At 37.1% G+C, this 14,382-nt stretch overlaps 2 protein-coding genes across 3 annotated transcripts in view; both read left to right on the top strand.

Annotated features, from left to right (window-relative positions):
• Positions 1-8,392, top strand: part of LOC139960271 (uncharacterized) — a 135,413-nt gene extending 127,021 nt beyond the window's left edge. Inside the window, exons 13-20 of one of the 2 annotated variants that reach the window (XM_071958516.1) lie at positions 567-883; positions 1,243-1,420; positions 1,911-2,234; positions 3,600-3,829; positions 4,688-4,825; positions 5,323-5,469; positions 6,239-6,299; positions 6,931-8,392. In XM_071958516.1, the coding sequence (XP_071814617.1) occupies positions 567-883; positions 1,243-1,420; positions 1,911-2,234; positions 3,600-3,829; positions 4,688-4,825; positions 5,323-5,469; positions 6,239-6,299; positions 6,931-7,232 (1,697 nt within the window). In that variant the 3' untranslated portion in view covers positions 7,233-8,392. The remainder of the gene's footprint in view (positions 1-566; positions 884-1,242; positions 1,421-1,910; positions 2,235-3,599; positions 3,830-4,687; positions 4,826-5,322; positions 5,470-6,238; positions 6,300-6,930) is intronic. The other variant, XM_071958512.1, reaches the window with a different exon arrangement.
• The window catches only part of LOC139960272 (uncharacterized), a 79,837-nt gene that overhangs the window by 39,269 nt on the left and 26,186 nt on the right, over positions 1-14,382 (top strand). The gene's annotated exons all lie outside the window — the stretch shown is intronic.

Below are 14,382 nucleotides of genomic sequence, written 5' to 3'. Positions count from 1 at the left end.
ACAAGTAGAGAACCAGTTGAGTGTCTAAGTAGAGGTGAAAAGGTAATAGCATTTGGTTTTAGCATAAACACACCTGAGTGTTACTTATATCAACTTAGTTTATTGGGAAACATTTCACTAACATGAACGTTTTTTGATGGAGAGACATATAATCATGCTGCTGAACCCAAAAGATTTCTAAGTCCTATTTGTACACTTCCATTTTTAGTTAGTATGCTCGCTTCCAACTTTGAGGCTCAAACCAACTTTGAAAGTGAAGCTGTATATAAGACTAGAATTTATGCACAAGACAAGGTCTTAAAGTTGAAAAGTTGCACGCATGTTGTGGACGGTATACTGAAGCAATTTATAGTGTGCACCCACCAGAGGTTGACTTGCATACCAAAGTTCTCTATGCTGGTTGTATGCATCTTGTGGGCCAGTTGTGTACTTGTGCATGTTAGCTGTGAACGTTACTCATTGTTCAAACCTGGCACTCAATTAGCATATGTGTGATTCAGCATGTAATATCTATTCTTTGCTATATTTTGTGGAATGTGATGTGGATTATATGTCCTCACTTTCAGGCTTACACAAATATGAAAAGTTGAGAGGAGATATTGCAAAACTTCTGGATAAAGAACATTGTGAAAAGCTAGGCATGTTGTTTCCACTCGAGCCAGCAGAAAATGATAAAATTCAGAGAGCAGCAGAATCTGGAAAGATGCTGATGAAAATATTGGATGAAATAGAGCTCATCATGCCAGAGAAAATGATCAGACTGTATGAAGGATTGAAAGCTATTCACTTTGATAAGGTGGCAAGACTGGTGCTGGAGTACATCGACAAATCACAGGAGAAGAATGTAAAGGAAAAGGAAGGAGAAAAAGATGGCAAGAGAATGGTTTGTGCTTTGTAAAAGCTTTACAAAAACATTTTAAGCTTGCATAACATTAATATCTTAGTATGGTTGAGTACTGTATTTTCTGATATGAAAGTATCCTTCTTGCTGTCATTGCAAGTCACATAACAGAAAAATGAATTACTTCTCCATTACTAAAAAGCCTTACTTTTACTGGTTGTAAAAGAAACAGCATTTAACTGATTATTTCTGCTTACATAAACTTACGTTCTAGAGTTCAAGTGTACAGGAAGTCTGTGTAGAATATTCACTGAAGCCAAATCAAATGCAGTAATTAGTTTTCTATCTTCATGAAAGTATGATCAAAAATGTGAATTTGTAATATTTCAACATTGTTTCAGGTAAAACTTCCAGAGAAACAAGTCGTAATCTCAAAAAGGGAATCAAAGTTGTTAGTAAATTTTAAAATTTTGAAAGAAGAGGGATACAAGAGGCTGGATGTCCAAAGAGCCTTGAATTTGTCACATGGGAAACTGGACCTGGGAAGACGGCTATTGCTGCTTGCCAAGGAAGATCATGGTAAAGATACCCTATGTATTCAGCTACATGTTTTATTCTTTTATATTTTTTCCTGATATATTTAACATCAGTCTTATATAACATTCTAGGACAACATTTCAAGCCCTTGCTCTTTCAGTGCTCATGGAAGAAAAGGGATTTTGCATTATTTTTTTTGTAGGAAAATTCTTCACAAAATAGCTACATATTAGGAATATGATCTAGAAATCCTTAACAAACCTAATTCTTGTTACTGTCATTAAAATATTCTCTCCTATATCTATTTCTCTTTAAGCAGGTCAACATTTCATGGCTTATGTTCAATGTCGAAAATTAACATTTATTTTGATTCTTAATTATTTTGTTTCTACAAGTAGAAAGTAAAATCAGTTTGTATTAAACATGCTAGTTTTCATATTGTGTATTGACACAGTTTATGCATTAACACTTTTTCTATCAAAGATACAAAATACTTTGCTTTCACTTGAAATATATGACTTTTCTCCTCCAGAGAGACTTCCTTTGTTCCCAGGGTCCAATCTTTATAAAGAACAATACTTTGATCAGCATGGAGGAGAGATGTTTATCGCAGGTGTTTACCTGCGTGTACCAGCTGGTGCACTACACACTGGAAGGATTGTTAGTCTGTGGGTTTCTACTGACCCTGCCAGTCAAGGACCTATCTCAAAGAAGAGTTTAAGATTGACCCCTTTTGTGAAATTTGGTCCAGAAAGCCTTACCTTACAAAAGCCTGTTACCTTGATTATTCCACACTGTGCTGTTACTCCAGCTGACCAGATGGGTATTGATGTGTACTCAGGTGTATCACAAACAGGTGTGTTTCGGTTTCTTGTGAATTGTGCTTTATAAGTCCATCGATCATAATATTTCATCACTTTAATGTTTTCCATGAACTTAATACATACTTTATATCCACCAGAGTGTTTCAAACAATTTGAAATTTGTTATGCCAAGAAAAATGTTGTATGAGGTCAGCAAAGGTCAAAGCTTGAAATCCTTCTAAACCTGCATAACTGCAGAAGTAATGCTGGGATGTGAAAAATGTGAAAATGCTTGTTATAGTGAAATCACCGGAGTACATGAACACTATAATTGGCAAGAAAATCACTAATTTCATTCTGGCTGTCTGGTTCTGTGTAATGTAGAAATTATTATTCGTAAGAGGGAAGTATGGTACCAACAAATTATTTTTTATACCTTGCCAGAAGCAAAAGGAATCTATGCAATGGTACTGGCATGTGTGTGTGTAACACTTGTTCGTAAATATGTTGACTGAAAAATTCATTTTGGATTAACTTCAAACTTGGTTTGTGGATCTGTCTTTTTGAGTACAAGAACCTTTTTCTTTTCTGTGACGGCCAAAGGTTAGTTGAGGTCAAAAGAGGTCATAATTTGAAAACCTTGTAAACACGATAACTCAAAAAGTAGTAGTATGTAGAAGCCTATTGACATTGGCAGAGATCAAAGGTTCCATGAGGTGAACAAGTGTCAAAGTATGTAATCCTTGTAAGCATGTTATCTCGAAAATTAAAGCTACAATTAATCTGTGAGTTCTCAGATTTTATGATTTTCTTTTGGTGAATATAGTTTGGTCAATTTCATATCAGTTCAGTTTTTGAATGGGCCCAATATAAAATAAATCTTAAGTGATCTCCAACAATACATAAAGTCATCCAGAAAATGACATCTGCTTCACATAGTTGATACTCGTGTTTTGAGTGCTTTAAACACACTCAAATGGCCAAATAACTGTTTCACTCTCTAGCTTCAAAGGGTCAACAGGTTATCTCAAATGGTGACGTTGATTTAAGCAGTAAGTTGTGAAAATATTTCACAGTGTATTAAAAATGTCATGTCAATCTCATTCATTTATAACAATTATTAAAGGAGTGGTTGGTGTCAGAGTTGATTTTAGATCTCAAAATTGGTAAATAAAATGTCCAACTGCTCATACATTCATGTGTCTGTACTTAACATAGGAAGACTGTTCTTTCTGGATATTTAAACAGTTTGGAATACACGTTTGCTTACTGTAAAATCCTTACCAGTGACTTTAATTAGTTGATGTCCACAAGTGATACTGCAGATAAGAGATAAAAATCTCTGATCTTTTCTACATACATTTCACCATGTTATAAAACGTTACCAGTTAGCAAATTGTTTTTGAAATTCCCATCAGATAAAGTTATCAAATGGAGCCAAGAAAGGAATCACCTCATCTGCTCTATGAATAGTCAGCACTTTGCAGTTGAAGCTGAGAAACCCTGTCTCATTGGTCTTCATGTCCCTTTCATTCCCAAGATGCTGAAGTGTGTCTGTGTCTTACCGATTGTAAACAGAGTTTCTGAATTGGGGGATCAATTGACAATTCATCTTTGGTTTTATAATGATGACTCACTGGAACATAAAGTAAGATGTAGATTTGTCAGCTCAAGTGGTATTATTAATTATGTCACAGATTCCAGTTATCTGTCTTAACTCAAGCTTAATTGATTTCAAAGTTAAGTGGACTGATAAAGTTTCAACTAGAAGCCTACAGCCTAAAACCTTTCTGGAAGGTCAGATTGTAATCATATAGTCAAGGGAAGGGTCATGTGAGATAAGCTGGTTCAGGCTGTCTGTGGTCATTGATGATTGCAAATCAACTTTGTACTGGACAAAAAAACAATGATCAGATGTCCTATAATAAAAATTTAATGCTCAACATTTTCTTGTGTGTGGTCAATGACAACTGACAGCAACTGTTGCAACAGACAAAATTGTGAGCACACCTTGACCAGGTGTCCAATATTAGAGAGTGAAGAGTTTATATTTCAGAACATATACCATGAGACTATAGTCTTTGATAATCCATCTAGCAGACAATCAATGCATAACCGTATAATAATAATGACAGCTCCATGATTTCAGTTAATATTCCCATCATTAAGTGGGGATTCAAGTTACAGGTTTGTGGTTGTATAACATAGCTCAGGTAGTGTTTAATAACACATTACTTGGTCCAGTTAATCAACCAGATAAGAGATTGGACAGAAAATATGTACAGAGAGTTAGACTTTATTACCCTCATGTATCAGATATTATAGTAGCTGCTGGTTTCACCAAATAATGGCAACACCAATTAATAATGAGAGGGTCATACCAGGGAGCTGTTATTGCTTCCTGGTCATACATTGGACAACTAAGCAGTGTATGTATTGATGGTGATGTTTAAATAAACATTAATTATAAATGCAATATTAAATTGTTTCATTTCTATTTAAACAGAGCCTTATCAATGAAGAAATCTATCAGCAGAAGGGATCCATAATTAATGATCCTGTCTCTGTTCAACTCAAGTCTATGACTTCAACTTTACAAGTTAGCACTAACTCCAGTACCTCACAGTGTAAACCAAGAAGAGTGGTTAGTATTGTTTGTCAAATATTCTTATTTATTTTATGTCAACATGTAAAGAAAGCAAGTAATTCCTGTTCACCGGGTAATTTGCAATTGTTGAAGAATAGTTTTATGCATCTGTTGAGTGGTATGTAATAGTGCTAGCATATGTTGTTATATTGTAAACTGTATATTATGTATATCATACATTAATTACAAATAAACATTTCCTATGTTATATTGAAACTGTTTCTTTCTCAATTTGTAATGATACTCAATGAGAGTATTAGAGTATGGTAAATATTACCTCGCATGGTTACATTTATACATCTGGATGAAGAGGGGCTATTTAGATCAAGTGCCTAGGCCAAGGTCACAGATTAAAAGTCCGTGCAGGACTGGAACCTGTAATCCTTAGATTGTCAGCACATTCATTTTAATCACTTCACTATCAACATAATTGCCTTAAAGTCTCAAGTTTTATAAATTTATAATTAAATATCCTTTGATTGTTCTCCCCAAAGTATGTTGCCATGGAAAACCTATGGTTAAAGAACAGACACAAGGAAGAATTTCATCTTCAGAATCAAGGGATCAAAGATACTGTCAATCTGGAAATAGTAGCAGGATATGGGAAGTTTTCGAAGAATTTGTTCAAGCTTGAATTGAAGGTATCTTGGTTTCGGTGTAATGCAACAGAAAGAAATATATGAATTTGAGGAGTTTAACAATTTACTATGGATTTATCCTAGCTACTACAACTCCTTTTATAATTACCTTGTGTGATGATTATTTACCCTTTTAACATTCCTGTAGAAAGTCGTTTTGGGTTATGATGTCGAAGGCTCAGTAACCTGATCGTGCTTGTGTGTGTGTGTGTGTACGTGTGTGTGTACAGTGGCGTAGGAAGGTACTTTTGAGTGGGGGGGCTGAAGACTGATGGCCGGCCTGGGGGAGGGGTCTAAGGGGAGGGGGTGTCCCCCTCCGCTTTGGATTTTTTTTTTGCATTTCCAGGTGGCCTCAGATGCAATTTGGTGCAATATAGCACACTTCAACACCCACTCCATTTTGTAAATAATTTTTCATTTTCACCAGGCCTTAGATGCAATTTGGTGCTCCAAATGAGATTTTTTTTCTGATTTGGAAATGAAAAAGGGGTTTTCTGACTTGCTGAGCGGGGGGGGGCGGAATGATACTTCCGCCCCCCATATTTTTCATTGGGGGCTGGCGCCCCCCGGTTCCTACGCCCTTGTGTGTGTATGTGTGGATATGATGACTACCTTGTAAACACGATGTCTCAACAACCTATTACTATCTATTAATATCTTCAATTTGTTTAACCGCTTTTTGAGACACACTCTTAATAGATAGATGTGAAATATGCACAAACTAGCTTTCTAGTAGAATCATAAAGCATATCTCTCTCTTTCCTCTTCACAGATTGAAAATTTACGACACATTGACCAAATCACATCTCCATTCCAGCTCATTCTACCTGAATGTGAGTAATTAATTATTTTAGTATTTTAATGTAGCTGAAGATGTTTCATTACCATGTTGTACTCACTACCAGATTTGTAAACTAGAAAAAGGTTCTTTGTCAAGTATTGCAAATAGCTGATAGTTATAGTCCACCAGTTGACATGACAACTGCAGCCTGGACTCCTCTATGCAAAGTGGGAGCAGGTGTTCAAATCTCATATGTAAGGAATTGTAGTCAGTATGTACAATGTTGATGTATGAAAAGTAAGTTTACATGTACACATCTCATATCAAAGAATTGCAGTCCTTAAGTATGTTAGGTATTGGTGTATGCTTTGGTTTTAAACATCAGTTTGGATACCAAAGCAACACACTTAGACTGAGTATTGATACTGTTTTCAAGTCACATTGCATGGGAAAACAAGAATTACTGAAATTCAGCCACCTGCTTTAAATATGCACTCTAGGAGTTAAATCAGATTTCCTTTCTAGTCTCATTGAAAACTCTGAGCTTTCAGATTTATTTTGCCCCTTAGTGTAAGAAACACATCACTGTGGTTTTAACATTTCTGAATATTGTTTGCTTAGAACAGGATGAATTTTAATTCACTTGATGTAGAGTCTCAATTTCCTTTCTTTCAACCTTACAGCCATCATCAAATCTTTTGATCAGCTAAAGCAGAACTTATCAGAACATCTTGATGTAGACCAATCTACCCTGCTGGCAAATGTTTACCAACTCCCTGCAGAAGGAATTACTGATATCAAGAAGCACAAAACACCAGGAACTATTTTGTTAGAGAAGCTGACCCAAAATTCACTGATATCTCCCACAAATGTCACAAAATTGGAAAATACCTTAACAGAAGAAGGAAATGAAGAATGTGCCAAACTTGTAAGAGATTTTAGATGGAAAAATCCAGTAGTTCAAGCTACAATGTGCCCAGAATAATGACTGAAATCATATTGGGGGTTATTTGTAGGCAAGTAATGATATGAACATATCACTGGTGGTGATGTAACCAGGAATGCTTCCACTTGAGTTGGGCAGAGGAAGTCAGCAAGTCTTTCTGTATTCACTGTTAATTACAGTTGGAGCTTATTAAAACAGGACTATATGCTTAATTACACCTGTATGAGTAACTTATATTCAATATTCTTCTTCTCATCTAACATGGTTATGTATGTAAATACTGTGACTACAAACTCTATTATTGCCTTTGATAAGCAAACAATTAAAAGTAACCTATGTATTCATGTCAGCATGTGTGTGTATGCTGTAAGTTTTGGTTTCGATGAGAATCAGAATCAATGCAGCCATGATGGTTTGTGTGCGTGTGTATGGATGTGACGGCTAGATTGTAAACATGCTATCTCAACAACCACAAGTTGAGTCAATGTCATACTGGGTAGGTAGATGCACCATGATGTGTAGATGTGCCCGATTCTTTGTGGTTCCCATCTAATGAATATGTATAAGTGGGGGGGGGGCCTTAATATAAAATTCATAAAATGTCAATATCTCTACAATCATATTTCCGGTTTAGTTCATTCTTGGTATGATGATGTACATCAAAAAATGATGATTACACAGATGCTCACCAAAAACTCACTGATATCTTCTCAAACTTCACAAAATTAGAAAAAGCCCTGACGGAGAAAGAAAACAAAGGATGTGCAAGACTTGTCAGAGATTTCAGAAAAAAACAATACTGTACTTTAAGCAACAATATGTCCAGGATAGATTTATGATGAGGGAGTTCTGGCTCGTCAACATTTTGCTGTGGGCACTAAATTAGCAGCATCGTATGCAAACATATTTATTCACAGATTGGAATTGGAAATGTTATCATTAGGTCCATTCTCTTGAATAGCATGCCATGTTTCCCTCGGTCTTACCGATGTAGCTTGCAAAATAGTGTCATTTCCTTCCATTGCAATGAATAAAAAGTTGTTTCAGATGTTTCCTCCATGGAATTCAATTGTAATAAGCGGACGATACAAGTATAGGACTGCTCTAAAATCTTAATCGAGCAGCATGTGTAGACTATTTTACTGTAAGTCGCTCGCGCCATAAGGGCAAAAGAAAATAAATTTCTATCTTTCGATTGCAACAGCTTTTGCCATTAAATCCATTTGGTCAGAGTCCATTTAGAATAAGAAACATTGAAAACAAGTGAAATATACAAATGAAAATATCACCAACTGATATATCACCTTCATTTAATTGATTACTACCGGACTACTGAACAGACAGACTGATGTACTGATTGACACAATGACTGACAGAAAGACAGGCAGACTACCAAACACAGTTTACATACATACTAACACAAAATAATACCAGACTCACTTAGACTAACCACAAGACAGACAGAGACAGCTAATTTAAGGAAATAATTGGACTTTGACATGTCACCAAATAAACACAATATAAAACAAAACTTAAAATCCTATTCTTCTTTGGCCTATGATATCTCAGCTTGGGTTAAACATGGACCGTATCCTGAATTGGACCGCGTTGTAAAAAATCTGCTCCAATAATGTGGGTTATTTGGCCAATCCCGAAAAGTTTTCTGCTAAAGTAGCTATGGAAGTGAGGGTCCAATTAAAATTTCCACTGCCAATGTATTATTCTCTGGATAGTTTTTATAGGCCTAGGCTGCCCTTTATCTTTGCGGGGGGGGGGGGTGGGGACAAGACATTAGGCGGCTGATATGTCATACATTTGTCAGTATTAGACACCAAAATTAAATAAGTTAGGCAGGCCTAGCCGATGGTCCAGCCAAACATTTAGGTGTTAACTAAAGCTAGACCCTAGCCTAAGTCATTTAGGCCCATAGAATTGAACTAGGTAGAACGCTGACACAGTGCAACGCCATATGTTTGAGCAGTGAAGCCTTGAAAATAGGGAGGGCGCTTTGCACTGTACGTCTTCATATATACCGTCATTTTGCATTCGACTTTGGAATTGAATTTTATTTTACCCGATTTTCAAAAGAGTATGTTTACTCTTCACAACAGAGACGTGTTATGACGACCGTCCAGGGTGGTAAGTACTATACTCCCGATTTAAGAACCATCTTTGACAACTTGAACAAGTGGAGTGTTTTATGCCGGTATCTGAGAGGCACATGGCAAACATCTTTCTTGCTTGAAATTATTTTAGTGCTCCACTCAGATAGTGTCATAGTTTTCCCTGGAAAATGCTGTGAAAAAGCAACCCGCCCCCATTCCCACACACCTACTTGTGTGTAATACTTTCTTATTAGTCTGTGCACGCAGTTCTCAGATTAAATTTAATATTGCAAAGTGACTAGTAGTTTATGCAGGATAACAGATCCCACCTTATGAAGTGAGAGTGCAAAAAGTTTGATGCATGTTTACATTCAGTCAGTCATCAAAGGATGAGATGTTAGCACGAGTAGTGGCTTCGGTATGTCGCTGTGCCTTCAAAGCTTTGTCCCCCGAACATGATTAGTGAAATAATTAGGCCTTAAAATCATAGTTGAGTAAAATTAGGTAAATAGCCTATAAAAGTACTTTCAAGAACATACCTGGATAGGCTGAGTAGGCTTTGGCCTACCTCGAAACTCCGATTACAGGCTAAGCTGCTGATGACCTAGTTTGCCAAATTTACAGTGTTGGGAATATGAGGCTATATAGAGACGTTTGAATATTTGTACAATATGTTACGATGTGTTACTATATGTTACAATATGTTAAAAGACTGAAATTTCCTTAGCTTAATTAAGTAATGACCTAGGCTAACCTAAGACCAAGGGCAAGAAAACGTACCTAGGCCTGAGTTAGACTAAACGTATAGTATTAAATTGCTACTGATAAGCCCAGGACGTCGTAAACGTCATCCCACGTTATTCTGGCATGTGGATCTATCGTAAGGGATGCAGTTTTAAGTAAAATGAGAAGGTGGTCATTTTTGTCATTAGGCTTTAGTCATATCGCATCCGAAAAGACAGCCATATAGCCGATCTAGGGACCTAGGCTAATAATATCCAGGGATCAGTGAATAACAATACAGCAGCTGCTGACACTAGCAAAGTAATTATTGTAGTGCGCATGTGCACTACAATATTGGGATTGCTAGCCCGCTCCATTTTCTACATGGATGGCTTGTGAATGCCAGCTGAACTCTTCATAACAACCTCAAATTCACGGGTTGGCTACGCAGGGAAACATCAATCCTCAGATTTTCAAAGAATTGTGGCGGCGAACAGTTAATTCTGCACACGTAAATAAAATAGATCCCCTTGAGTAGCATTCTTCTTCAAAACAATACGGAAAATTCGCGACTTTGGTTTCGTTATTCTCGAACGAGATAGGTAACATTTGAACGCATTTCAGTTAACAACATCCTGCAAATAAGTTGCAAGCAACAAATGTTAATCGTATTTATCCGCAACGACTTGGCGTTATCTGTACTTCAGCTCTTGCATCATAGGCACTTTAACTGTATTATTGTGGCATGGCATTGTTATATGCTATGTCCGTATATGGCATATATTACGTGTTTTGGATGATGATAGGCCAGGGCCAAGAAATCGACCAAGCAGTTTTTAATAGACCGGATGTTACATCCTCAATGTTAGACTATATAGGCCTACATTTATTCGTGAGATTAATCGTCCATTAGGCACCGGTGAAAATCACCGTATGTTAGTAAAATTTCGCTAACTAGGCGAATGTACTGTAATATGTAGTTCACTTTGTCCAATCATCGAGCTATAAACAGAGTCTGTTTATAGCTCCCTGGTCCAATCACTGTCCAAGACTCTGTGTATTCTCTGTCACGTCCAAAATAGGCGTGAATCGTGATTGACAGCTAATTAGTTGTGGTTTTAGTCATCATTCATTAGATTATATTGCAGATTCAAACTTGCTAGAGTTTTGTTTATAAACATTACCCATTATAGCCTAGCTTTGGTCTACGTTAAGGGACCAAACGCCGAATTGGCTTCTTGGTGACCGAAAAAACTTCAAAAGGGTTGCAGTAACAAAGACCCCTCCATTGAATATGAACAACTGACGTTGACCTTCGCCACGCACTACAATGACTTGTGTTTGTATACAAATACAGTTGTTCTAGTTAGATTCCTATGTAATTGCTTCTACTATCGCTTCCTAAGATTGACCTGTGAAACTACAGTCTGCTGCCACATTTTTGAACGATTTTGGCACCCAAAAGTGGCACACGATATCACCATTTCGAGTGATTTATGTCAACTTTATCACTTCAGTTATGCCATCAAGACGTATTGTTTGTATTACGCGCCGGTACTTCCTTGCCGTACAAGCAAAGCGCCACTAGTTGGATGAGTGGCTTAATTCAGTTTAAGTCGCATGACGTCATTCTCTCTACTCCAATTTCTATGTTTAACTTTAGGCTTAGCTGAGGCCCAACTTTCATACTACTCAGTTCACGTTTCGTGAAATGCACATACTCGCCTATAGTTAGGATTGTAGGCTCTCTATATTATAGTTATAGGAACAGCCAGTCTAGCCTGTTTACAGTGTTAGTGTTAGGCCTAGCCTCTAGCCAGGGCGCGGTTGGGCCAATCACCGAACTAAACCCTCAGCATTGAACCTAATCTGAACATTATTTTTCTATGGAAATTCCTGAAAAAATTACTCGGCCGGGTCTAATGTTATTAGGGTATAGGCGGTAAGGTGCCAATACGTATACGGTACGTCTATTTTAACATCTTAAAGTACAAGTAAAAATTCTCATATGGCACACAACACTGAAGTACAAAGTAGTAATTAATAAAACTGAGGAATGTTGACATATGATGGTCATGGATCTACCTTAAAATTTGGTAATTAGGTTTTTAACTTCAAGTTCGGGAACTGCTGAATTAATTTTCGATAATAGCTTGCGATATGTGGATCGATGATGTGGATCATGTCCAAAGGTAAACAAACGCAGGACATAAGATATGCACGGATAAACCAACACTGCGATGATTTTTCTTAATTTAATATAGTATCAATCAATATATGATATATGAAGCTATTGTGTTAATTTGAAGGTTGGTGTTATAGTTTGGTGAATTATTAAATAAAAGGAATACATTCTGCCATATGTTCCTATCACATATAAATATGACCCCCCCCCCAAAGAAAAAAAAAGAGGGGTGGGAGTGACAAAAAACGAAAGGAGTGGGATAGATACTTGCCGTTTTCATTTCATATACCGTGTATCTCTTACTCTCATAACTGTGGCACACCACGAGCCTACCACGAGAGCATTCGCCCTATACTTTTTTTAAGGAAATTACGCTAAGGAAACGTAAGTGAACTTTTGTGTGTTTGTGTCTATGCTATCATTTTGATGCCTCGTTTGATAACTTAGGATACAGGTATAAGTGTGAAGCAAAGTTATATAACAAGATCATGTATAATGCATGAAGTATATAAGTACGCCGTCATAATCCAAAGTAATCCAAACAATTTTAGAGTCCAGATCCTGCCTGTGCTTCCCTTGAATGAGAAGAAGCCTTTGTGGGCCTTTGTTGGAAATTTTTGACTTGAGTGGAACATATATTTTAGAATGAAATAAATTAACTCAAAGTATCATCCAAAACAATTAAAGTTGCATGGGCCATACTCAAACCGATTGCCCCCCCCCCCTATTCAGATCCCTCCCTCTTCACTTTACAGAGAAGCTTTGTGGTTACAATGACCATCCTTTCATCAATATGACATACTCTTAATTATATAAGTTAGTACAATGTTAACCTGATCTCAGCAATACCATATGGAATGCATTTGTAGCATATATTCAATACAGTTACAATGGACAACATGTAGATAGGCCCAGGAATTCTGCCTATGATTCACTTTGCGTTCACGAGCGTGCGCAAGTTGTACAACAGCGCAAATTATTCGATGTTACAAGTGACAAATTCATTTCTCAACGTGGGTATTTCATGCACTTGGGACAATTTGCTAATGCTAATACCTCTTTAAGCTGTACACCAATATCATGCTCTCAAAGCACTGGCATGGGCAGTACAAACAGTTCCCAAGATTGATCTGATCGAAACATAATATTCACAATGTTCGTACTGCTGTGAAGCGGGTCATGACATTACTGTATAGAGTAAAGAGCATTTTTTTTTTACAACTTGGTGGTATATTTCTGTAAGATCATGAATAAATCATGACATTCCCTTCTATGTACTACGAAAAAAATGCTTCTCGAAAAGGGCGGTAGGGACCATCTTTCTGCAGATCTACATTGACATTACCTAGTAGGGGTCGAATTGCTGGTGTGCTGTGTGATGCTAGAAATATGGGATTGAATGATTGACTTAATATTTTTCGTGCAGCTGCAGCTGACTTTCAAGGCGTTTATGTTAAATATTTTGTGAAGCCTGTGTATGGGGCGCCGTGTATGACACAATTATAAACCGAATATATTGTTTATAACTTCTCATATATATTAGTTATTCCGTAATATATATAGGTCACTAGTACCCCTCATATACGTAAAGGTTATGTATATTTCCATAAAATATACAATAATAACTGTAATCATCGTATATGATGTTTTCGCATAAGGCTCTCCACATAATTTCGTCATGTATGGCGAGGGCATATATAGGTTATAACCACTCGAGCAGCACGCGAATGGGCGGTGCATAATGTTTGGCACTAGAACGTATGGGTGGGGGAGTATGCAAAATGTACCAAGCACGTTTTGACAGAAGCAAGGTCGCTGCTTCTGTGCTAGCTCGCGATACGGTACAGTAGGTATAGAGAATATTGACATAGCCAACTATGTAGCAACTCTAGCACGGTGCACGTCAACGTCTGGTCGGAAGTATCTGGAGCGGTTAGCAGAGCTGTCCATCATTGCTTTCCGATGTATACAGAGCGGCAGTTTCACTTCAGTTTCACTTTATTTCATTGAACGATCATAGAGTTCACATCCTTCGAGGGCGGCGGGTTAACGCTGCTATAGATTTTGTTACGTGACGTTTCGCTTGATTTACTGTCTCAAGACCTGACTTATATTCGACAGATAGGCCTTCAGGTATAGATAAGCGGAAGATCGTGGTACTGATACAACTAGTAGG

This window comes from Apostichopus japonicus, chromosome 19 (assembly GCF_037975245.1).
Source record: "Apostichopus japonicus isolate 1M-3 chromosome 19, ASM3797524v1, whole genome shotgun sequence".
Classification (NCBI taxonomy): domain Eukaryota; kingdom Metazoa; phylum Echinodermata; class Holothuroidea; order Aspidochirotida; family Stichopodidae; genus Apostichopus; species Apostichopus japonicus.
This window is presented reverse-complemented; position numbering and strand designations above follow the sequence as displayed.